Source organism: Tenrec ecaudatus, chromosome 8 (assembly GCF_050624435.1).
Source record: "Tenrec ecaudatus isolate mTenEca1 chromosome 8, mTenEca1.hap1, whole genome shotgun sequence".
Taxonomy (NCBI): Eukaryota; Metazoa; Chordata; class Mammalia; order Afrosoricida; family Tenrecidae; genus Tenrec; species Tenrec ecaudatus.
Genome location: NC_134537.1, coordinates 140,386,675 through 140,411,894, shown reverse-complemented (window position 1 = coordinate 140,411,894; position 25,220 = coordinate 140,386,675). Strand labels below are relative to the sequence as shown.

Below are 25,220 nucleotides of genomic sequence, written 5' to 3'. Positions count from 1 at the left end.
CATACTCGGGGAGCGGAGCTGCCTCTGCCGCGCTCGGGCAGCTTATAAGGCCTGGTGTGAGCTTTGTTTATGCAAGTGCAGCAGAAAGGAGCAGCCGGCGGGGCTGTTACCCCTCAGTCCTTTTGCATACATTTCCCAGATGATAATCCACTCTACTCCCCCTGCCCCACCCCCAAGGCCGGTTTATTGAAAAAACCACCTTATATGGTAATATTGCTAACACACCGTCAGCTGGCCTTTTTAGGGACTCTGTTTGAAGAAGATCCGCCTCTGGGGTTTTATATTGCTCTGGTATTTATGCCAGGGACACACCAGCCCTCAGCCTCCTGGAGAAGGGTCTCTCCCTCCTGTGGTGAGTACTATTCCTTGCCCTTCTGGGGCTGCCTGGCCTATTGGGGCACGCTGTGCTCCAGATTGGCTTGGATTCTGTGATGCTCCAGCACCCTGGGCAGGGGAAGCCTGGGGAGGCCGGGGTGGAGCTGGGACGGAGGAGACCTGGGCCAGTGTCATCTCGGCCCTGAATCTACTGGTGTCTGTTCCTGGGGGTCACAGTGGGAGATGGTTTTGAGTAGAGAGCAGACGCTTTGTGGACAAGCAACTTCTTCTCAGGGTCTTGGACTGAAAGCCCACCGTGGGCCTGGTGGTCAGGCGATGCCCCGCGGTGCTGTGGCAGCTGACTTGGCTTCAACTCCCAGGCACAGTCGGGTTTGGCTGAGGTGGAGGGGCCTCACTCTCTGAGACTCTTGGTCATGTGGGGTGGGGTGGGGATCAGGGCTGAGTGGGGGGATGGGGGGGGCGGGGGGACAAGTGTCCTGTGGCATCAGGAAGTTTTCAGACTGAAAGTAACCCGCTGCTCGCTGCTGCTCCTTGATGTGGTCGTAAAGAAACACAATGGTCACGCACCATCCACATGCTCGTTTCAGCCCAGAGACGTAGGTTTCATTGGTTGATTTTCAGAATTAGACACCAAGGTTTTTCTAGCCTGACGGCCCGGAGGGTCCTAGGTTCAGCGTCAAAGCAACACACAGGCCTCCTCTGAGAGCTGGGTGTGGCGGCCCCCCCACCCCCCAATGAGTGCATGGGCCAAGAATTGGACCTAGGTCTTTCACTTGAAAGGGGAGAGCCCTCCCATGGACCCCAATCCCCCCTCCTCTGATGGCATTGACGAGGTCTGGCAACATGAAGAAACTCATGCAAAGATCCACACTCAGCTCAGAAAGCCCCCCCCACATGTCATCACGCCCCAACACACACACACACACACACACACACACACACACACCCGGTGGAGGCAGGCTGGAGGAGGGGGGCAAGACTCAGAGGCAGCCTGCCCAGCCACCCCATGCCCACAGCTTAGTGCTGTCCAGCTCTGGCTTAGCTCTTAAACTCTTTTTTTTGTTTGTTTGTTTTAGCTCTTAAACTCTTAACAATCACCTAGGAGGCGGGCGTGTGAACACACAGCTTGTCCTCCACCCTCCACCCACCCCAGATTCTGACTCGGTGGGTCGGCGTGGGGTCTGGTCCTTGGCGTTCCCTAACAGCTCCCAGGTGTGGCTGAGGCGGCAGGTTCAGGACCACATTTTGCACAGGGAGTCTCTCGCGCTTGTCTTGGTGTTCTGCCTGTGGACTGGGGGCATTTGAAGGTAGCACTTGGGCAGAAAAAAAGGCAGAACCAGCATGGGTGGGGGCTGCAGAATGCCAAGGAGCCCCGGTGGTGGGTGCTGTGGATATGTACGGGGCTGTGCACAGAAAGGTTGAGCGTTTGAACCCACCAGCACAGAAGGGTGTAAAGACTTACAGCCTTGGACATGTTGATCGGAGGTGGTGCTGTTCGGTCCCAGAGGTCCGTCGGGAGTTAGGAACCAACTCGATGTCTGCAGGGGTGGGTTGTAGGCCATCTGTGTCCGGGTTAAACGGCTGGCTCTCAGCAACTCACTTCAAGTCTGGTGCTGGAACCCACCCAGTGGGTCCACGGAAGAAAGGCCTGGCGATGGATCTGCTTCTGTAAAGATTGCCGTCCAGACAACTTCGTGGGGCAGTGCTACTCCACCTGGTGAGGTCACTGGTCAGGACCCCGTGGCAGTGGCTTGGGTCAGTTTGTTTGCTATGGGCCAGGCTCCTCGGGGAGCATGAAGAGGTCCCACCATCAGCGGGAGAGACACAGGAGAACCGGAAGCCAATAAATGGAGGAAAGGATAGAACCCAGGGAAGAGTCTCAGGGAAGGTGTCATGGAGGAAGAACAGGACCTGGGTCCTTGAAGGAGGGTTGTCCAGGCAGAGAGGCATGCTCCCTGGGGGCCATTCAAGTGGTTCGATTCCACTGAAGTGAGAGGGCGAGTCAGGAAGCAGAGAGAGATCTGGGAGGTCTGGGGATGGGTAGGGCCAGATTAAAAGAGCTTTATACCTTAAACTAAAGGATTGGACAAATTTGTCCACCCAGAGGGTGGCACAGGTGATACCCCCTTTGAAAGGACTGCCCTGTCAGCTGTGAGGGGCGTGGACAGGAACCTCACAGAGCCTCAGACAGAGGTCCTGAGCTGGTGGCGGTGGTGGCAGTTAGAATAAAGAAGCCTGGTGATAGGTTAGCAATCCAGGATAGATAAATGATTAGCACTTGGTTCTTATCTGCAAGGTTGGAGGTTCGACTCTACCCAGGTGTCTTGGAAGAATGGCCTGGCTATTGACTTGTGGAAATCAGCCACAGGAAACCCATGGGACACAGTTCTACCCTGTCACCCAAGGCGACTGCTGGGTTTGTTTGGGTTTCTGATGAGCTGCGATGGGCAAGGGAGGAGGGAGGGCATCACCCCAGAGTGGGTGGCAGAGGTGGGGCCATTTTCTAAAGGGCCAGAACCAGGGAGAGTAGAGGCCAGTGCCCCGTGGGCACTTGGCTAGCGTGGCTCTGGCCTGAGTTGAGGGACTGAATGAGCCACTGTCAGTGAAGGGGCCCAAAGAACAGTCACCCCTGGCAGGTTCCCGAGGATCACAACCATGACGCCTGGAAGTCTTCTCATGTTCATCACTGCCTATCAGCCGAAGAAAGATGCTCTCACATTGCATTCCATTCGTTTCCCACCGTGTGTTTTTGTGAAATGACTCGTAGTTGATGGGCGTCCTGGCATGTGTGTGTGTGCTGGGAACAGTCCAATCAGCAAGCAAAGTCACTGCCTTTGAGTTGATGCTGACTCCCAACGACCCTAAGGGACAGAGGAGGACTGCTCCAAGGGCTCCTGAGACTGTCACTCTGCACAGGCGCTGAGAGCCTCGTCCTTCTCCCCTGAAACAGCTGGTGGATTTGAACCACTGACCTTGCAGTTTATCAGCCCAACGCTTATTGCACTGGGCCGCCAGAACTCCTTTGCAGACAGATAGGCAGCTGCATACTCATCCTTGGAAGCTCCCCTCCTCCCCCAGAGATACCTTGCCAACTATTGTGTGAATGATATCTCACAATCTCAGGGAGCTTCCTTTTAGGGCTAAACATGTCCTTGGAAACAAAAACATCCTTGGGAACCAGCATCGGAAGCCTAGTGGCAGAATGGCTACGCATGGGGCCACAAGGTCAGCAGTTTGAAACCACCAGCCGCTCCACAGGGGACAGACCAGTCTTTCTGCTCCCAGAAAGAGTTTCCATCTCAGAAACTCACAGGGGCAGTCCTGTCCGTCCTCAAGGGTGGCTAGGAGTTATCCCTGACACGATGGCAGTGAGTTTGTGTTTTTGTCTTGGGGACTGGCATACCCTCAACCTTTCGTCCTCAATGATGTATGAAGTGGACCCTTTGATTCAATAGGAGGGAGCCCTGCTGGTGCTGGCGAGTAAGTGTTAGACTGCTGACCGCAGGGTCGGTGGTTCGAATCCACCACCAGCTGCTCTCATCAAACGTTACCGCTTCAGAAACCCCAACTAGAGTCGTGAGGCATCATGATCGACTCGATGGCCGTGGGCTTGGGATCTGGGGAGCACGTGTTGACGAGGAGCGTTAGAGAAGTTGGAGTTATTATTGGTGTAGTTCCGGTGGACTCGTGGCTGCACGTTGGGCTGCTAAGCCCAAGGTCAGCAGTTCAAAGCCACCAGATGCTCTGAGGGAGCTCCCGTCAGGATGACCATCTTGGGAACTCCCGAGGGGGGCCATTGTGCCCGACTCGGTGGCAGAGAGTGGAGTGGGGGTGGTCCCCCAGCATCAGCAAAGTTGTCTATAAAGGATGCAAAAACGAAGCTAAACTCAACTCCCTGCCATCAAGTTGATTCTGACACATCGCAGCCCTTTCAGGCAGGGTGGACCTGCCCTGCGGGTTTGTGTCTAGGACTGTGCACTGCTACAGGAGTAGACAGCCTCCCCTCTCTCCCAAGGTGGCTTCCCGCAGCTCCACCTGTAACCACTCGCCACCCAGGCTCCTGGGCCAGAGTCGGGACTCTAGGCTTTGCAGGCCAACTAGTTTAGACAGCTACTCAACTGTGATCTTGTAGCTCAAGCAGGCACCAACCAGTAAACCAGTGGCCGCGGGGTCGCTTCCAGGTCCCAGACATTTCAAGTGTGTCGGAGTAGAACTTGACTCCATTGAGTTTTCCGTGATGAACTTCCCTAAAGAAGGTCACCAGGCCTTTCTTCTGAGGCACCTCCAGGGAACGCTAAAGACCAGCCTGGAGCCTTCCCTTCAGTATCGGCTGACACTATGCACTGAAGGCTGCAGGGCCCCCAGGGAAGCTACAGACCACAGGGAAATGAAGGGGGGTGGCTATGTTCCAATAAAACTTTATTGATGAACACTGAAATGTGAATTTCATATCATCCCCCTCCCCACCCCAGCTATTTAAAAATGCAAAGGCTACTCTTAGCTCTCTCTGACCATCCAAAAAGCGGGCCTTCTTTTGCTGACTGGGATGTTCAATTTACAAAACACCTTCCTGTTCATGACCTCATCTGATCCATCATTCCCTGGAGATGGATCGTATCATTCCTGTTTTATGACTGAGGACGCGGAGCGCCTGAGAACACGCTGGGCCAAGGGAGGCGTGCGGAGGGGGGGCTCTCTCTGGAGTGGCCTGGTCTCCTGCAGAGTGTGGGGTGTGGGGAGGGAGGTCCCCCTGCTCTCCTGCCTCTGGTTTGGGGCCACTCTGGGAGAAAGAAATCAAAGCCGCCTTTCTGACTCCGTGAAATCCTCCATGAAGCCCAGATGTAGTGCGTGCTGGAAGCGCCAGCACCAGGGACCCCAGGAAACCACAGTGACCTTGGCTCTGGTCCAGCTGACAAGCTCCAGTCTAGCCACAAATGACCAGAAAGCAGCTGAGGAGGGTTTCGAATGTCACCCTGGTAAAATCCTTCTTCCCAGGCATCCCTGCCTCCTGTCACCTCCCTCCCTCCTCCCCTGGGCCTGCAGGGAGCAGATTCTACACCACCTGACAGGCTGCCTGCTGAAGGGGCCCTCTGACAGCTGCCAGCCCCTTTGTGGCTTGTCTCAGCTGCCGCTCTGCTTGGGAAACAAAGTCCACCGCTTGCTTGCTTTCTGTGTGTGGGGAGCTGGGGGGGGGGCAGACAAAGGGGTTCATTGAAAACTAGCTGGGCTTGAGCTATAACTCACACACAGAGGGAGGGGCGCTGAGAGCAGACAGCCCCGCTGGGGTGCCGCTTGGCCTCCGGGCCACGGAGCTCTGTAGGTTGTTGATTCCTCAGGTAGGACGCCTCACTGTGGTCTCAATCAGAGACCTCAGGATTCTGGGGGCCCCAGCGCAGAGCAGACCGTGTCTGGGAGGGAGCCACTCCGGTGGTGGGATTCTCATCCAGCGTCGAGTGAGCATCTATCTACTCAGACGCCAAGCTAGAGGCTGGATGGAGCTATAAATCTCGCTGAGGCCAAGCGCTGGTGTGGGAGAGCCTGGGCGGCGTGTCTCGGGGCGAGAAGAGCACACAGACCGTTTTGTTTCCCAGCGGTCGCTGCCAACAGCTCTAGAGAGCCAGAGACGCAGAAGGAAGGCACCAAACATGGAGAAGTCTGACAGCTTCCCCCAAGCGCGAGGGTGGTGCTGGCACCAGCAGGGGAGCCACTGCCAGGTCGCTGCCAGCCAAGCCTGCCACGGCCCGGCCAGGGGGCGCAGGCTCAGCCATGGGGGAGCGCTGTCTGTGGACACTGGATGTGCGGTGCCCTATGTTTTCATTCAAGTCCTTAAAAAAAGGTCGCCTACAGGTGGGACTCCGAGGTGTGTCGCTACCTCCAGGCTGACTTGGGTCCCCTAATTGACACCTCGGTTACAGCAGCTCAGGAAAATGGAACTATGCCTGAGTGTAGTATTGCTCGGCCTCCATGGCTGTATCGATGGGGACATGGAGGGAGGCCCTGACAGAGGCTGTGCTGAAGGTGGACACCTGTCTTCACCTTCCCCTGGGTCTCTGGATTCCTGGGGGGAAGGAAGGGACTTCGTTCTTGGTGAACCTTTAACAGCTGTATCAATGATTCCCCCCTAAATGGGTGTGTGTGTCTTCTGTCTCCAACCCCTCTCAGACCTTGATTCCCATTCACTGCTTTACAGTCTGAACGTCATCCTCATTTGTTCACTCATTTGCTTTGATCGTGCACGTCTGCCCCCAGGGATTGGGTTGGGCACGCTGGAGAGCAGTGTGTGGCCTGGCGCTTGCCTTCAGGGGGTTCTTCACCCCCGCACTGCCACCAAGTCCATTCTGATTCATAGCAACCTATAGAACCAGGTAGAACCACCCCTGCAGGTTCCGAGACTGTAAATCTTCACCGGAATAGAAAGCCTCATCTTCCTCCCCATGGAGCAGCTGGTGGATTTGAACTGATGACCTCGTGGGTAGCAGCCCCACTGGTCATCCTCTACCCAACCAGGGCTCTTTTCACGACTCTAGACAAGCCTTAAAAAGTGGAGGTGAGTGTTGTTCTGGCAGGGGACACTGAGGGTGATGGGGAAGGTCAGCGAAGATTCAGGAAGATGCTGTACTGGAGCCGAGACCTAGGGCGCTATTGGAGTTAGCTTGGCGAGCAGGTGAGATGAGGGGCGTGGCAGGCCCTGTGTCTGAAACGTGAAGAAGGAAGAGGAGCTGACACCGCACAGACCACAGAGAGGACAGAGCAAGAGAGACGAGAGATGCCAGGACAACGGGAAGGTGGGTGGAGGGAGACAGCGGGCCGTGTAAGACATGGAAACAAAATGTATAAGTTATCAAGGGTTAAGGGGGAGGAAGGGGGAAAATGAGGAGCTGATACCAATGGCTCAACTAGAAAGCAAATGCTTTAGAAAAGATGATGTCAGCACATGTACAGATGTGCTTGATAGAGTGGATGAATGTATGGATAGTGGTAACAGCTGTAAGAGCCCCCAGTTGAGAGAGAGAGAGAGAGAGAGAGAGAGAGAGAGAGAGAGAGAGAGAGAGAGGGGGGGGGGGCAAGAGAAGTGAGCTTAGAGACAGACGCAGGTAGGGACACCAGCCTGCTGGTCTTGTGCGCTGTGATAAAGGGCTGTGGGGGCGGCTACGAGGACCTGCCAAACCCAAGCAAAGCTGAGTTTGAGGTATCTCTAAAGGTCTCTCCGCTAGTGGGCATCCTGAGAGGGCTTCCTTTTATACCCAGTCTCTGCCCTGGCCTTCCTGTTGTTCACGGGCCGTGGCCCTGTCTCCTTGCAGCCAGGTGGGCCTTAGGAGCCCAGCGCATGGTTTCTGCAGCTCCTCTCTCCTCCTCTGTGGCCGTCCACTCTGAGTGGCCATTCACCTCTTTGCCACCTTCTCTTTCCGCTCCTCCCACCTCTCCTTGCCCTGGATGCTGCCGGTCAGGCTAAGCAACCCCTCCTGCCTGGTCTTTCCATCCCAGCCAGCCTCGCAGGCAGGAAGTCGCTCTTCACCCTCTCCCCAGGTGCTGCTGCTGCTGCTTCACCTTGCGCCCAGACCTGTCAGGTGTTTGGCTTATCACGTACCCTGCAGTAGATGTTGGGGGAATGAATGTCTTCCTGACTTTCTTCTGCCCCAATTCAGATGTCAGTATCCAAGAGGGAATTCTCCGTGTTTTCCATCTGGCATGGTTGTGGGCGGTGAGGTCCCATCCTGAAGAACCTCCATTCCCTTCTCCTCCCTGGCTGCGGTCCCCTTCGGCATGCTCATTTTCGGGGTTACACCTTGCACCGCCAGCTGCTCCGTCCTTGTCCTCTTAAATCACACGCTGTTGTGATTTGAATCTCTTTTTAGTTCCCTAAGTGCTCAGGCTTACAGTCTCCTTGAGAAAATGAAAACATTGTGGTCCCTCCCTTCCCCATCCCCATCCCCATGGGCCATCATATGACACCTTTGGTGCGGGCCCCTTCAGAGCTGTGCTTCTTGTTTCTAGCCACAAACAGGAAACTATGGGGGGTGGAGGGGAACTGCCTAGTCCGGCTATGTACTTTAAAAAGTACTCACCTGAACAGGTCTGTACCACACAATCTTTTCTGGAATTCACCTGTTTCCCTCCTCATCGGCACCCTTTAGAAACATACTCACACGAATCCCTATCGATCTGCCTTGCACGTCTCTGAACTGTAGTAGATACAACATTCCATGATTCGCCATTGGAACGTGTGTGTTTTGTTGCTCCTCCAGTTTTCACTCCGCTAACACCCATTCTAAAATTTGAATCCTAATACTGAGATGGGTGGAGGTCTGGCTTAATTTGCACTTACCTGATAGCCAGGGAGGTGGAGCACATTTCCATACACCTGTGGGGCATGTGTGTGTCCCTGCTTGTCAATGATCCATAGTCTTTGTTTGTTTGTTTGAGGCTATTTGAGTCTTTGTTATTGATTTAGGCATTCTTTTTTTTTAATTAAAAGATCATTTCATTGGGGGCTTTCACAACTCTTATACAATCCATACATCAATTGTCTCAGGCATATTTGTACATGTGTTGCCATCGTTCTTTTCTAGACAGTTACTTTCTAGTGAGCCCTTGGGATCAGCTCCTTTTTTCCCCCTCCCCCACCACCCTGGTGGCCCCTTGATAGATTATAAATTAATATTATTTTCACATCTTACACCAACTGCTGTCTCCTTTCCCCCATGGTTTCTATTGTTCTTCCCCATGGAAGGGGGTGGTGGTGTGATTATGTGTCTGTTGATCATTGTGACCGGTTTCCCCTTCCTCCCCTCTTCACCCCAACTTCCCTCTACCCTTCTGGTATCCCTATTCCCATACCCGTTCCTGGATTCCATGTGTTTTGAGCTCTTATCTCTTCTCTGTACCTGTGCACATGCTCCTGTCTAGCCCGCAGTGAAAGGCAGGACTGGGGCATGATTGTGGGGAGTAAGGAAACCTCAGGGAACCAGAGGAATATTGTGTTTCATCGGTGCTTTACTGCACCCTGATGGACTCATCCCTTCCCTGGGACCCCTCTGTGAGGGGATCCCATTGTCTACCGATGGGCTTGGGTCTCTGCTCTGACCCCTTCATCCTAGGCATTTTCTATGTATTGTCAGGATGAAGCCTTTGTGATGAAGCTTGCACATGTTTTCCCACCCCCTTTCCTCGCCTTCACATCTCTTAGACATTTCCTCTATTGGATTAAAGCTTTGAGGCCCTTTCAGGTCTTTGAGAGGCAGGACGGGGATCTTACATGGACTTGGCGACCAGGTTCACACCTGGCCCTCTGGAACCGACCCTGGCTGCAGGGAAGCCAGAGCCTGGAAGCCAAGAGGATTCTCTCCCAAGAGGAATTTGGCAAACAGCTGACTTTGCGCTCCTCTCTCCTGGCCCTAAGGTGCTCCAGCCCCCAGTTCGCTCATCCTCGCCCGACATGTGTGAAGAGGAGACCACAGCACTTGTGTGCGACAATGGCTCCGGCCTGTGCAAGGCAGGCTTTGCCGGAGATGATGCTCCCCGGGCTGTTTTTCCCTCCATCGTGGGCCGCCCTCGCCACCAGGTGGGTGTTCTTCCGGATCCAAGACTTCAAGTCCACGCTGAGTACACGCTGCATCTTTCAGATTGTGCTGAGCAGTGCATGCACATGCGTGTGCACACGTGTGCACTCGGGGCCGGGTTGAGAGCTCCCTTTTCTGAATGACTATTAGGGCAGGACCCTTCAAAATGGGATGTCCAAGGCCTGAAACAGTATCCTCCAGACACACAGTATGGGTATGATGCCAGGCTTGTTTTAGGAGTTGATAGATAGAGAGATAGAGAGTAGTACATTATTTTATTGTATATATAGATCTAATTATTCTATGTATATATATTAATATATTTAATTACATAATTGTTTTCATGGTGTGTATTTAATATATTAAAATGTATGTTTAATTTTATTGTAATATGTATGTATAACATTTATATACAACATTATATAATATGAATATATAACTGTATATTTAAGGTATGCAATTCAGCCCCTTGGTTTTGCGATATTAACGCTCTGCGAAGCCATCGCCCAGCTAACGCCCTAGCTTGAAATTCTGGGCTGACACGGAGGAAATCGAAATCATGAGGGGAGCGGAGAGGAGGGAGATTGAATCTGAACAGAGGGCCCAGGACAGACAAGGAATAATTGAGGACAAGGAGCCTCACAGTCGGTGGGGAAGCCGCGTGAGCAGAGATGGGGGGAGGGGGTGTAGGAGAGGGCTGACACAGGCTGTCTAGAGGAGAGCCCCGGGGACCATCCTCTGCCTCCTGTCCGTGTCGCCCCCGTGCTCGCAGTAGTGGCCCCATCTTTACCGCCGGGAGAAGAGGGCTTCCCTTCATATCCTCATCCTTCTTCAGAGACCCCCACCCCACCCCCGTGGCCCTTCGTGGTCAACCCTCCCGACTCTTCCCCCTCTCCTCCCGCGCGCTGCAGGGTGTCATGGTGGGAATGGGCCAGAAAGACAGCTACGTGGGGGATGAGGCGCAGAGCAAGCGTGGGATCCTGACTCTCAAGTACCCCATCGAGCACGGCATCATCACCAACTGGGACGACATGGAGAAGGTATCAGTGGACTCCCCTGGAATGTGCTGGTTTTATTTTATTTTTCTATCTCATGCTTTTTGTACAACCTTAATGTGCTTATTTTCGTGATCTTATAGCACCATGAGCCTCCTATCCCATAGGTCCCCTGTGCCCTGTCAGCTCTGCCTCTGGAAGGTCTCCTGAGTCCTAGGACTCTCTCTCACAGGCGGCCAGCCTGTCCCCCTGGGACTGACGTGCTGGCTTCCTGGCGGGTATCCCCACGTCCTGCCCTCGGCCACCCAATTAATTCTCCATTCTCTGCCAAGCTTATCTTTCTTAAAACAGACCAGGTCTGTCAATTACTTCTTCAGCAGCTCTTCGCTAATCAACACTAGATAGCCTCTCACTCTCCCCATTGTGTTAGGGGAGAGGGCCTGTCATTAGATGCCCTGGCGCCCTTCCCACGACCCATCGAGACCTTGTGCACAACAGAACCAGATGTCGCCTGGTCCGCGCCATCCTCACATGGCTGTTATGGTTGAGCCCATTGCTGCGGCCACGGGGTCAGTCCATCTCCTTGGCGGTCTTCCTCTGTTTCACAGCCCCCATCCAGGTGACAATTCTCTCCTGACAACAGGCCCACAGTACAAGAGACAAAGTCTCACCATCCTGGCTTCTAAGGAGCCTTCTGGCTGGGCTTCTTCCAAGACAGATTTGTTTGCCCTTCTGGCCCTGCCTGATGCCTAGTTTCTTCCTTTCCAGCAGCCTGCCCTCTTGTTCCAGCCTGCAGGGTCGGGCAGGGAGTGTCCTCAGAATCCCAGTGCTACCATGGGAGAAGTGACTGAGCCTTTTCTCTCTCTGACTTCCCCTACCAAGACCAGGGCCTTGGTGCTGTATCATGATGATGACTATCTACTGAAAACTCCAAGTAAAAATATAAAGAAGTTTCTAGAACTTTTCCCCCCCGAAGAAAGTGAAGGGGGGTTTACCTCGTTCTTTTCAGAAACTTAGCTGAGAGCTGTCTGAGAGCTCTTGTTTCTGCAATGTCGGTGACCTGAAACTTTAAAGAGTGGGTTTATGGAGCGACATAGAGACGGTAGATATGCGATCTGTCGTGCATGAGTGCTCTCCGGATCCTTGATCCAGTCCCTGGTGTAAGTCCACCCTGTGCGATGCAAGAGCATTCCCATCGCCTAGCAAGGCTGAGTGGAGCCCAGGCCTTGCAGTCGGCAGCAGAGAAACCTGGCTACAAACACCCCCACTGCCACTTGGTGCCTTCAAATGTGGGCCCGTTCATCAGACTCTCTAAACAGTGCTCCTGTCCGTGAAAGGGTTTCTTCCTTCGGTGGCTGTGAAGCTCAAACTAGGTACATGCTTAGCCTCAGCCCAAGGCGTGGAGCAGACATGTACTTAACGTTCACAAAATAACATGTTATTAAGATAGATATACACATACATACATACATACATACATATAGAGTATTATCTAATTAAAAAACACATCAGAGACAAAATATTTTGCTCACGGGGTAATACTGTGTGAAATCTTTTTTATCTTTATCTAAAATGTCTTAAAATTTTATTTATTTATTTATTTGTTTATTTAAGTGTGAAATCTTTAAAACACCACCATCGAGTCAATTCAGAGGCATAGTGACCATCTTGGACAGGGCAGAACTGCCCCTGGGAGTTCTGAGCCGGTAAATCTTTACAGGAATAGAAAGGCTCATTTTCCTCCCATGGAATGGTTGGTGGTTTCAATCTGCTGACCTTGAGACCACAGGCGGATGAGTAACTGACCACATCACCAGGGGTTCTGGGAAATCCTTAAAGGAAACCCTAAAGACTGGATACAGCGCAAGCATTCATGCTCCCACATTAATGGGTATACCCACGGCCAGTCACACAAAAATCTCACAATTTTTAATTAGGCAAAATCATCCTAAAGCATGTTTAAAATGCATTTTAAAATTATGAAGGGAGAGGGTCTATGTCCAAACATCAGAGTATAACAAACCCTCTAGGACAGCGTCGACTGCTCGGCAGGGTTCCCGAAGCTGGAAACCTCGGGGGGTGGGGGGCAGCTTCATCTTTCTCTGGGGCATGGCTGGTCGGTCTCAGGCTAGCAGCCCAGTGCTTAACGAACCATGCCACCACGGCTCTCCTGGATTATGACCAAGGTTTGCAAGCGCAAATCAGTTGGTAACGGCACAGAGGCAGATAGGAAATCCAGAATACAGGAGATTTTCCAACACCCTAAGGACAAAAATGATCAGTCGGTGACTTTTTTCGGGGAAAGCCGATCAGCTCTTTGGGGGAGGAGGCATCTTCTTGTACAAAAATTTAAATATGAGGCTGTATCACGTTTCTGATGAAAGAAGTTAGTTAGAAAAAGAATGATCATTTGATTTCATAAAAATCAAAACTTCTGGTTTGTCAAAACGAGCCCTGGCGACATAGTGGATTACGCTTTGGGCTGTTCACTGCCAGGTTAGCCGTTTGAAACACCAGCCGCTCCTCGGGAGAGAGAGAGGCTTTCCACTCCCGTAGAGAGAGGTCCCGTCTGGAAAACTCGCTGGGGCAGTTCTACTCTGTCCTGTGGGGTGACTGTGAGTCAGAACTGACTCAGTGGCAGCAGGTTTATGTTGTTGTTTTGTTTGAGTATGTCAAAAATAAAACCAACTTTCAAAGGAAAGTGCTTTAAAAAAAATCCAAAATAGGTGCAGTGGAGGATTACTATAAATGAAAACAAAACAGGCCAAGCTCCCGGTGACGAGTTTGTCCCAGAAGAACTTGTCTGGGGTGCAGTTGAATGGGCCGAAGTAGCCACAACCCTGTAAATATTAACTAGTGCAAACGAGTCATTAAAAATATAGTGCTCCCCAGAGAAATAGCCAAGGACCAGAACATAAAATTTACCTAATTGAATTTATAAAAATTGCAAATGTGAGAAGACTTCACTGCATTTGAGACAAATTTTAAAATTCAAACAATTAGGCATCTTTAAAATTTTTTTTTTCTTTTTCTAATTTAAGAATGAAGCTGTGAGTGCAGACAAGGGGCTGGGACAACAGGCAAATCTGTTGGTCTCTTTATTGGTGATAAAAATACTTTCTAACTGCCACGTCCCCCCCCAAGCCCAGTAATTCCACTTCTGGGATTATTTTATTTTGGAAATCTCCTAAATTGGGGCGTGTGGGGGAAAGGTAAGATGTCTAACACAAGAGTATCGATATAAAAAAAATTGTAAGATACCCTGTGATTACCTATCTGATGATAGAAGCATTTGCTCAATGGATTAAAAAGAAATCTTTCCAATACAAGGGAAGTTATGTTATATTCACTGAGAAGTGGCCAGAAACAAATTTGAACATAGAAAGATCATTATATAAACATGCAAGAATACAAAGAGGATTAAGGGGGGAAGAAAGCCAAAATGTTAGCTGGTTGTTATTAGATGGTAGCAGCATGGGGGGGATTTCCCAATTCATTTTAAAGAAAGAAAGAAATGAAATGAAATGCAGACGCTTGTGCCTGATACCCCATCATTTCATTCAGACCCCGTGGTGCTGGGATACAGCCAAGACCTGCACCTGCGGCAGCTCCCCAGGTGACTTCAATGCCAGGCACCTGTGACTCACGTTAAGAAATAACACTAGCAGTGTAGCATCTTGAAGACTAGGTGGCCTCCTTCCCGTCTCCTGGGGCACAGTCGCAGTCTGGGATGTCTGCCTGTGTCTTGCTGCTCCGGCTCAGGCCCGGAGACCACCCCTTGTCTTGACAGGGCAGGGGAGAACCACTGTCACAGATCACTCAAGGCCCCCTCTCGGCCCCTCCCTCCAGGATGGACTGTCCCCGCCTCTGCCTTCCATAAAGCTGTGGTTGCTGTCTTTGCATGTTGTTTTTGCCTGCTTTCCTCTCCTCTGGGCTTTGGAACCAAGACTCATCTCTGCCCTTCCCACCCTTGCTACCATCCTAGGACAAAGCCTGGGTACGCAGATTTGTGGGCACAAAGGAATCCAATGACTGTCACGACCTCGGAGGAAAGGGGAGCCCTGTGTCCCTGCCACTCTTTGCTGAATCCCTCTGAAATAAAGCTGATGCAAAGAGAACTGGGTGTAGTGGGGAGAAAAACAAACAAACACCAGGGGAAAACCAAAGCACCGAAAGACACATAGTTGCTGGGGAGTCATGTGACTCTCGGCCACCCCCGGAGTTGCCAGAGCAGAACTGTGCTCTATGGGATTTTCAGACGCTGGATTTCAGAAGGAGCTCCCCAGCCCTTGTTCCCAGGGTACCTCTGGGTGGACTCAGATCTCCCACACTGGGCTTAGCAGCTGGGGTGTTAACAGTGTGCACCACCTGGGAACTCTGTGGGAAAAAGAAACTTTCTTGAAGGCACTGGACCTCAAGCAGGGCAGTTTTGTCCCACCGAGGACAGTGTCTGGAGCTATTTGGGGTTGTCACATCTGAAGAGAAGCTACTGGCGTTGAGTAGGTTGAGGTCAGGGGTGCTGTAAAAAGTGCTAAAGCGCTCAGAACCGGGCAGCCCCACCCAAACAAGGGTGCTGTCCAAAGGGTGGCTAGGAGTCAGATGGGGCGGAGTGGCAGAGAGGTGGTGGTGGTGGGTGTTTGAGACAATCTCAAACAAGGCACCCTGCGGACAGCACCAGCCAGGTCAGTAATAAACAGGGAATGCCGAGCTCACGCACACCTGCTCGATTTGCATCCATTGGGTCTTTGAAGCTAATTGAAGGAAGGGCTTCTCAGAGGGGTGTGAACGGGGCTGAGCAGGGTTAAGGCCGCCAGAACGGGTTGTTGAGGTGCCCAAGTGGTTGGTACCAACCGTGGGAAGGAGCTGGGGGTCAGGGAGAGCTGTAATCCTCACGCCCAAGAGGAGCTGAGCCCAGAGAGCCAAGACCATTGCCAGGGGAAACACCCTACCCCACCCTCTTCTCCTCCCACCCTCTAGCTTCTTGCTGGCTTTTCTTTCATCTACCAAACGCAGTGCTGAGTGAGGCCGAGGGCCTGAGCCCCGGGGCACAGAGCAAGGACACATGGAGAAAAGCAGTCAAATGGGCATCACCAGCACACACAATGTGCTGCTCCCGGGTCTGAGCCTGGCCTCTAATCTCAGTGAGAAACCCCAGACTGACAGGGCCCGCCCCTTCTGGCCACACTCCTGTAGCACGGGCTGATCAACCAGACTCCCCAGCCCCTTGGCAGTCTGCGGGGCTCATCTGCCCTCTTTCTCACTCAGATCTGGCACCACTCCTTCTACAATGAGCTTCGGGTGGCACCTGAGGAGCACCCCACCCTGCTCACCGAGGCGCCCCTAAATCCCAAGGCCAACAGGGAGAAGATGACACAGGTGAGAACCTGCCGGCCGTAAGTACTGGCAGGAGCAGCCGTACGAAGGCTGGGCCAGGTCCTGCCTCCCATTTAGGGCCTTCCTGGGAACCTCCTGTGCACGTAGAATGTAGTCCGCACTGGGTCCCGTGGAGGGAGGGGCTGGGATAAAGGAGAAGTAAGAAATAATCTTTCTCAAACTGATGGTGGTGATGATTCCACAACTCTTCTCAGTGTGACCGAACTTTTGAATTGTATGATAGGTGAATGATATGCCAACAAAGCTGTGGGGGTGGGGGTGGGGGTGAGGGCGAGGGCGGGGAGTCCTTAGTTAAACCGCAAACAATTAACTGTGTAGCTCGAGAAGGGTTGTGATATTTGACAGCTCATCCTTTGTTCCACGTTGTCCTTTTCAGATCATGTTCGAAACCTTCAATGTCCCCGCCATGTATGTTGCCATCCAAGCTGTGCTCTCCCTCTATGCCTCTGGCCGCACCACCGGTGAGCAGCCCTGCGCCCGCTCCTGGGCAGACACCGGGGACGTAGGGAAGAGCCGACTCGCCGCAGAGGGGCGAGTCCAAGGACAGTCTTGTTCGGGGTTCACAGATGGCAGAGGCCATGTGGCATGCAGATGTGCGTCTAGCAGTGTCGCTAGGAAGTATTAACACAAACAAGCCCTAACTAGAAGAACCTCATTCCTCTGTGGGGGTTCTCAGGGGCCATCCCCTCATGTGCAGCCACCGCCCATCTATTCCTGGAGGATCGTAGGTCGCTATGGAGGCTGAGCAGGTTTCAGGGGGCGCTTCCAGACTAAGACAGACTACAAAGAAAGGCCTGGCGATCGACTATGGACCACAGTGGCATCATGGGGAAGGAGCAGGACCGGGCCGCTTTCCATTCCATGGTGCAGATGGGGCTGCCATGGGTTGGGGGCCAACTTGACCGCAGCTGACCCCACCACCACCCCCCTCCCCCTCGCAGGAGTCCTTCCAGGAGCCTATGTACTCATTCCACATGCACTGACACGGGTCTGTTTCACGCAGCCACCGTGGCGGAGTCTGGGAGGATGGGCAAGTAGGCGACCCTAGTCCAGGAGGGTATGCAGGCATTCGGAGGATTCGCAACAAGCTGGGTTTGAAAGGGATTTGGCAGCTTCCATAAATGTCATTCAAATGACGCTTCCTTCAGTGGAGTCCCCCAAATACTTCACTCGCGTCCATGCACCCAACCCGCACCTGGCCATGGGGCATACAAAGACAAGGCAGCTTCTGCTGTGTGGGAGCTGGCAATTTAGCAGGGGACAGGTGGTGTGAATGTCACTGCAGGTGAAACGGGCAGTAAGGAAGCAATGCATGACATGCACAGTGCTGGGCCCTGCCCTGTGGACGCCTGATCTGATGTTGGTCACTTCTGATGATTTCAGGTCTCACGGTAGTCATTGGATGATGACTCCATAATCTGATGTAGTCTATCATTTCTCCGTTGCTGGGCTTGAGGCAATCTCCCATTTTTATTGCTTATTACAAAATCCGCCAGGATCGAGACCTTTGGACAGGTGTCAGTGGCTGGTTCCCGTACATTTCTTCTGCATCTGGCCCTTAGGGAATCATTACTGAGCGTTAATGGTTTCTTAATTGATGCTCTTGCGGCTTCGAGGTGTAGAGCCACACCACCCGAAGCTATTGACCCCACTGTTTCCTTTGTATAGTAATTTCTCCCTTTTCCTACTTTCTGCCTTATTACATCGGCTTGTGTCAGAGGGACGGGTGGAGGCATCAGACCTCCTCCAAGACACAGGTGGGAGGAGCCCTGCTCCACATGGATCCCCTCTTGGAATCCTATGAGGTGGGGGCAGACATGCCTCCACCCTCCCTCCTTGTTCACAACTCTGGCACCAGCTGTCCTTCCCACAGCACATTCTTACTTCTCTGCCGGGTCAGCCCTTCATTCAGGGACCACACAGAGACTCATATACAAGACTCGGGATTGTTACAGGGTTGATTGGGAAAGCAGCCTGTTACAAGTCAAGATCAGGAGCATTCAAGATACAATTCTTTGATCCACGCAGCCTCTCCTCAGCTGTGCCCAAGGCCCCACCCTCTCCACCAGGCCTGCCATTCAGACAAACATAGCAGGATTTTCAGCTCTGCAAACAAAGGGCCCAAAGGCACCCTGTCCCGCTAGGAAGCCTCAACCTGAAAACACTCTGCTCTCTTGCTCCTCGGGCTCCTCTTGGTTTCTGCTGCCTCTGCTGCCACGGTTTCTTTGCCACCATTCTTACTGGCTCTGGCATCACAGCTCCGTCTTCTGGATCTAAAAAGTTCAGCTCAGGGAGCTCAGGTCCAAAGGGAGCATTCCATGACTTGCTCTTCATTCTTGGTGGTAGTGAGATTCCCCTTTGACCTCTGGGGTGGCTCATTTCAAAGCCTACTAGGATGGCAAAACAGGTCAATCCCCTTGTTAGCATTCTATACACCTTATTTGCATGGTCCCACCCACACAAGGGTGCCTGTCCCTGGTTTACATTATCCGATCCCCTTGGTGGGCAACAAGGGCTACACATTTGCATAGCCCTACCTGGTCATCTGGTGGGAGTTACCGAGCTTAGAGCTCGAAGGGTCACATTAAGTCAGTCCCAGGAACTGGAATGTCCAGGATAATAGCAGGTAATGATGATGGTATAGTGCCCCCGCCCCCATTCATTTTGATTTTATCAACTGTGGGATGGAGAGATTTCTTAGCATGCTGAGAAGGTTTATTTCCTTTTGTGATTGACTAAAAGTTTCGTTGGAAGGAATGTCTCAACACCTCTGGGGATTTTCGTCCCTTCCAGCGCTAACGTTTTAGTTGTACGGACATTTGTGTCCGTTTGGTGCCTAAAGGAGGTGCAGACTGTCCAGTGTCACGCAAAGAATGCGTGGTGTAGCGTGAAGGCAGATCGATGAGTGCGCATCCTGTGCAAGTGAATCGAGGGACACCCCGAAGCCCACCGTCTAATTAGGGAGACAGGAGCCATAAATCATGACGGTGACCCTCATGGGGGGTGAATTTTCTTAGCTGCTAAAAGAATATGACCGTCAAAGTTCCTTTCATAATGGGCTCCAGAAAGAGACAGATGAGCGACAGGAACGGACCTTTTAAAGTTCGATCCCCTCTGCCTTCAGGCATCGTCCTAGACTCAGGGGATGGCGTCACCCACAATGTGCCCATCTACGAAGGCTATGCCCTGCCCCATGCCATCATGCGTCTTGACCTTGCTGGCCGTGACCTCACGGACTACCTCATGAAGATCCTCACAGAGAGAGGCTACTCCTTTGTGACCACAGGTATCGTATCGACCGCTTTTCTTATTCTGGTTTGAGCTCAGAGCCAAATTTGACCTACAATCAGATGCTCTCGGCAGTCGGTGGCCCTCCTAGGGTAGTCGGGGAAGCCGTGAGCTGGGCTGGGCCTCTGGAAAGGACCTTGTGAAGAGAGGAAGTCTTCAGACCAAGACAGCCTGAGCAGGGGACAAGGCCGGGGTCAGTTAAGCAGCTCTCGGCTAGGACCTCCTCTGGGTATCCTTTCAGAGGAGGCCTTCCTGCCCCAGGGGCCTGGTGCCTCTGTCCACGGTCACACCAAGATCAGAGTGTTGGGGGGGAGAGTGGGGGGGGGGAAACGGGCGGGGGAATACTTCTACATCTCCTGTGAGTACAACGAGCAGGCACGTGTCTACACTGGAAGGCCCAGAGTTTTGCCAGAGCTGAATGATGAGAATAAAGGGGAGACGTTTAGACAAAGTCTTGCCTCGGACACCAGATTTGGAACCTCCACTTTAGAGATCCAAACCCCCTGTCCTCGAGTCAATGCTGGCTCAGAGAGACCTCATAGGACACCTCATTGCCCCTGTGGGTTTCCAAGACTGTAACTCTCTAGAGAAGTAGAAAAGCCTCATCTTTCTCTTGCAGAGTGGCTGGTGGTTTTGAACAGCCGATCTTGTGGTTAGCAGCCCAAAGCGTAACACACTAAGCCACCAGGGCTCCTCCACTTCAGATACAGGAATGGAGAGACCCCAGTGCTGAGTGAGGGGCACATCTAGCCTTACCCTAAGAGTAAATGCAAAGTAGATGAAAGAAGGCAACCAAGCCACCAGGACTGAGTAGACACCTCTTATCACTTCTACCCCTTACAGCTGAGCGAGAAATTGTCCGAGACATCAAGGAGAAGCTGTGCTATGTGGCCCTGGATTTTGAGAACGAGATGGCCACAGCAGCCTCATCGTCCTCCCTGGAGAAGAGCTACGAGCTGCCAGACGGGCAAGTCATCACCATTGGCAATGAGCGTTTCCGCTGCCCTGAGACCCTCTTCCAGCCGTCCTTCATCGGTTAGTGCTGCCCAGCGAGCGGGCAGAGGGGTAAGGGTTATCATAGAGAGAGGAAAAGCAGGGGTCCCAGGCGCTCTGTCTATTGTTTACACGTACCTCACATGTTCCCAGGGAGGGGCTAAAATACACAGATAATACAAGTAAACAAAATCTAAGGTCCAAAAAAACCTCACTGCCATCAAGTCAATGCTGACTCATAGTGGCCCCCTGTGGGTTTCCCAGACTCTGTTTGGGGGAGTAGAAAGCCCAGTGTTTCTCCCATGGAGCTGCTGGTGGGTTCGAACTGCCGACCATGCGAATTGTAGCCCAACACATAACCACTACACCAGGGCTCATGTAAGGGTGGGAAAATCAAAGAGAAAGGAAAAGCAGGGTAGGGCCAAAACGATGAGACTCAGGACGAGGTGAAGGCACAGAACACATGGGAGCCCTTCTTGGGTTACCTGTCATTGAGGTCAGAGGCTGGATTGTGGTTTGGGGGCAATGCTTGGTGCTAAATCCTGATTCGTCCTCTCCAAACCCTGGGGCATGTTGCTTTCTTCAGACTTCAGTTACTTCCTAGTCAAGATGGGAAGAAGGACAGTATGTGCCAGATAAGAGTTGTAACCCGGGTGAAGGAAGTAAGAAGATCATGTGTATTACAAGGAGAACTACTTTCTTTCTTGGACAGTGTCCAGGAAGAGACAGAGCTGTCAGTAAAAGTCTACGTGCAGTGTGGTCCGTGAGAAACCACCACCTGGACAAAGTGGTACAGGCCTAAGAAATCCGAGCAGGCCCTTTGAGAAGGGGCGTGTTTGGGCAGAGCCTTGAGGAGCATCCTTTGCGGTCGCTGGGGATGGACGGAGGGAAGAGTGGGGAGTGGCCTGCACAGCAGACGGTGCGGGACACGCAAAAGCAGGAAGGACTGAGAGCTCGCACTCTGTGTAGAGGACAGAGGGGCAGCAGCTGACCCCCAGGGGAGACTGGAAACCGTCCTGGGGGATGAACCGCACGGAGTATGCAGTTATTCACATCAACCTTGGGATGTCCCGTGAGTTGATAGGAGGTCTTAGGCACCACTGAGAGCGTGGCACGGTCCGCTTGCACTTGAAGAAGAATCCGCTATGATAGTGAGAGGATGTGTCAGGGAAGGTGACTATGTGCTGGTTGACACAGGGCATCTCCCTGGGGAAGACCTTGGTGCCAGGCTAAGGTAGATGGATGTCAAGCTGCAGGCAATGAGCAAATCTCGAAGATGAGGTCCGGTGCATATCCATCCCCGATGGTATGATTTATTGTGCAATCGGAAAGAATGAAGTGCTGGCATTGCTGAAATGTGGATGAAGCCCGAAAGCATCATGCTAAGGGAAAGGAGCCAGTCACAAAAGACCACATCGTGTATGATTCCATTTCCACAGACTACGCAGATTCAGCCACGTAAAGGCGCTGGGGCGGCAGGTAGACCGGGGAAGGAGTAGAGTCTGCTATAGGTATAACGTTTCTTTGTGGGCTGCAGGAAATACTTCAAAATTAGATCATGGTAGTGGTTACACCACTCCGGGACCCTTCAAAGGGTGGACTTCATGTCAAAGACGACTCAGAGCAGGGTGTCAACAGGCAGGGCAATAGCCAGTTAGGGGGCTGAGCTGATCCACTTGGGAAGTCACTTAAGACCTGAGCTGGGGCAGTGGCAGTATCCGTGGAGCAGGGCATTCCTGAGCGAGAGGTGCTGACTAGCTACTGCGATCTTCACCAGGTATGGAGTCTGCCGGAATTCATGAGACAACCTACAATTCCATCATGAAGTGTGACATCGACATCCGTAAGGATTTATACGCCAACAATGTCCTCTCGGGGGGCACCACCATGTACCCCGGCATTGCTGACAGGATGCAAAAGGAGATCACAGCCCTGGCCCCCAGCACCATGAAAATCAAGGTGGGTCTCGCCCTCATTCTATCCTGTCCTCTGTCCGAAGGTCTTCCTTCTTGGGAAATGCTCCCGAGCAGGCGGCCACAGGCCCAGAGGCGTGGTGGTCTCCTGGTCAGGGTCAGAGCCCATCTGGGGGCTCTCCGTTTCTAACACATGATGGGCTATAGGCATATGGTTAGCATAGGTTCTCAAGCCCAAGTATGTGGATGCCATCTAAGGAGGGGCTAGGGGAATTGGGGATGAAGGAAAATTGAAAGGCGGAAGAGAAAAAAGCAGGAAGACAGAAGACGAAGGGAAGAAAGGAGAAGGAGGAAGCAACACTATCATCTTTAAACTTTAAAAAGAACTTGAGGAAAAGGGAGCAGTCCAATGAGGACCGTGTGCTGTAAGGCCACCTGCTATTGGACGTCTCCAGGGACATCTCTGGAGTCCTTGGTTGCTGGCGACACCTGGCCCCTGCGCCTGCTTGGCCGTAGTCCTCTCCGTGCCCTCTCTCCGGGGTCCCTTGCTTCGCAAGCTTGGCAGAAGTCACCCTTCTCGCCCAAGCCTACTCATCACACAATCCTCTAGACCAGCGGGTCTCGACCTTTGGGCTGCGACCCCTTTGGGGGTCGAACGACCCTTCTTTCACAGGGGTCGCCCGATTCATAACAGTAGCAAAATGACAGTGATGAAATAGCAATGAAAATAATCTTATGGCTGGGGGGGTCACCACCACACGAGGAACTATATGAAAGGGTCAGGGCATGAGGAAGGTTGAGAACCGCTGCTCCAGACCTTTGAGGTGTCTAGGAACGTTGCTTCTAGCAGGCTTAGAAGAAGTATAAGCAGAAGTAGCAAAGGGGGCGAAAGTTACACACACAGGCTCACCATACATTGGTCTCTGACCGGATGTGAGGGGGTGTCTTCTCTACGTGAATATTCTAGGACCTTCTTCAGAAGGAAAGGCTCTCCGGGGCCTTCCCCTGCCTGGCAGATGGTGGAAGGGCAGGCCGCCAAAGGGCAGGAAGAACCAGGGGCTCCTTGAACCCAGGAGCCCCTGCAGTGACCCCACTGACTGAGGCCCGCCAGCATCAGGCCTGGCCTGGGGTCGATCTTTTTACTGGGACCGTCAGGATGCCACACGAAGCTTCCCCCAAATGCTGATTCAACAGATCACAGGCACCCCCATTACCTGCACTGGTAACAAACTCGGATTCGATGCAAAGCCCATCACCACGATCGGTTCACCAGCCACTGCTCTGAGTTCAGTAAGATGTGGTGGCCTTCTGGGAGGTCCGGGTCTAACTAGCAGACACGATCGATGCTAGGGCAACCTAAAGGAGCGTAGAGGAAAGCCCGCTCCAAGGAGGAGACGTGGTACGAAACAGTGGCAGAGCAGCCTGTGTACATGTACAACACCCCGGGATGTGTGTGGAGGGATGATGGAGCTGAGTGTCCACATTCAGAAGCATCGATTCCTCACACAACAGCAGGTCAGCTGGTAGGCCAGACTGGCCTAGGCAGCTCTTTTCCAAGCCACCAGTCCAGCCAGCTCAGGTCAGGGTCCTGTGTCTTATGATGGGGCCCCGGATGAAGGGCTAGCCAGCAGTTCTTCCCATGAAAGGCCGCAGAGGCCCGAGAGTGCATGCCCAACTACACAAGCCTATGGCAAGCCCTTGGTTGGTTCTTGTCTGCTAACATCCCATCAGCTAGAGTATAACATAGTCCAGCCCCAAGTCGCAGGCTGAAGCAGCACGCTCCGTCTACAGAAGGCCCTGGCAGAGGTGGGAGAGTCCGGTGAAGACTGTGAGCCATCTGGTCTACCACAATGATTCTTCTGTTTGCTTCAGACTCTGGAAGCCGTCCTTTCTCAGGGCAGCCACCCAGGGAAGGGTGGTGGGATGACATCGAGAGCCCCTCCCCTAATTCCTTCAGGGACTGATCATGATACACCACATTTGGTCTTTGCAGATTATTGCTCCCCCGGAACGGAAGTACTCTGTCTGGATTGGGGGCTCCATCCTGGCTTCTCTCTCCACCTTCCAGCAGATGTGGATCAGCAAGCCCGAGTATGATGAGGCAGGGCCTTCCATTGTCCACAGGAAATGCTTCTAAAGTCCGAGCCGATTCTCACGAGACTGCTCGGTTCCAGATCGTGAGACATTAAAACCTGTCAGCCTGACCACCCTGTACCCGGCTCTTCTTTCTCTGGGCTATGCGCCACACACAACCTGAGGGGCTTCTCACATGAGGAGGATGGAGGCTCACAGAAGTAAAAGACTTGCTCAGGATCACAGAACTAGGAGTAACACTCAAACCCTCCAGCTCCTGGCACTGTACAACCCTGCCTCCTTGCCCTTGAACACGAGTAGGGATGAAGGCCGATGACTCTCGGTGGTTTCAGAAACAGGGGCTTCCAGCCATGTAGGGTCTCATGCTCAAGGGCAGCATGAGCGCACTGCATAGTGTAAAAAGGCAGAGATTACAGACAGCTTACAGGATACAACACAGGACTGGTTCAAACAGAGTCTGACTTGAACTTAGGCAAGGAAAGGTCTTAGCGAGTCCGAGTGCTCCTGGGTCCTTTGGCATTGAGGACCAATTCCTTTCTTCCCCTAAGGAATCAAAACAGGGAATGTATGCTTGGGGAAAACATTTTCTCTCTTCCCCTCTCTCTGTATCTATTTCCTTCCCACCCTGCCCTTGGTCAATTCGATGT

General features: G+C 52.6%; 1 protein-coding gene across 1 annotated transcript; it reads left to right on the top strand.

The window, feature by feature from the left end:
• Positions 1 to 208: 208 nt before the first annotated feature.
• On the top strand, positions 209 to 24,683 carry ACTG2 (actin gamma 2, smooth muscle). Its single transcript, XM_075556935.1, has 9 exons — positions 209 to 352; positions 9,737 to 9,898; positions 10,808 to 10,936; positions 16,157 to 16,267; positions 16,662 to 16,746; positions 19,410 to 19,571; positions 20,417 to 20,608; positions 22,344 to 22,525; positions 24,473 to 24,683. Exons 2-9 carry the CDS (start codon positions 9,773 to 9,775, stop codon positions 24,614 to 24,616), a joined length of 1,131 nt encoding a protein of 376 aa, XP_075413050.1. The 5' UTR covers positions 209 to 352; positions 9,737 to 9,772; the 3' UTR covers positions 24,617 to 24,683.
• The last annotated feature ends 537 nt before the right edge of the window (positions 24,684 to 25,220 follow it).

Excerpts from the sequence above, each read along its gene's own strand:
- ACTG2 (XM_075556935.1), top strand. The coding sequence starts at position 9,773 with ATGTGTGAAGAGGAGACCACAGCACTTGTGTGCGACAATGGCTCCGGC. Across the intron at positions 10,937-16,156 it reads ACTGGGACGACATGGAGAAG|ATCTGGCACCACTCCTTCTA; the intron begins GTATCAGTGGAC and ends TTTCTCACTCAG. Across the intron at positions 20,609-22,343 it reads CTTCCAGCCGTCCTTCATCG|GTATGGAGTCTGCCGGAATT; the intron begins GTTAGTGCTGCC and ends GATCTTCACCAG.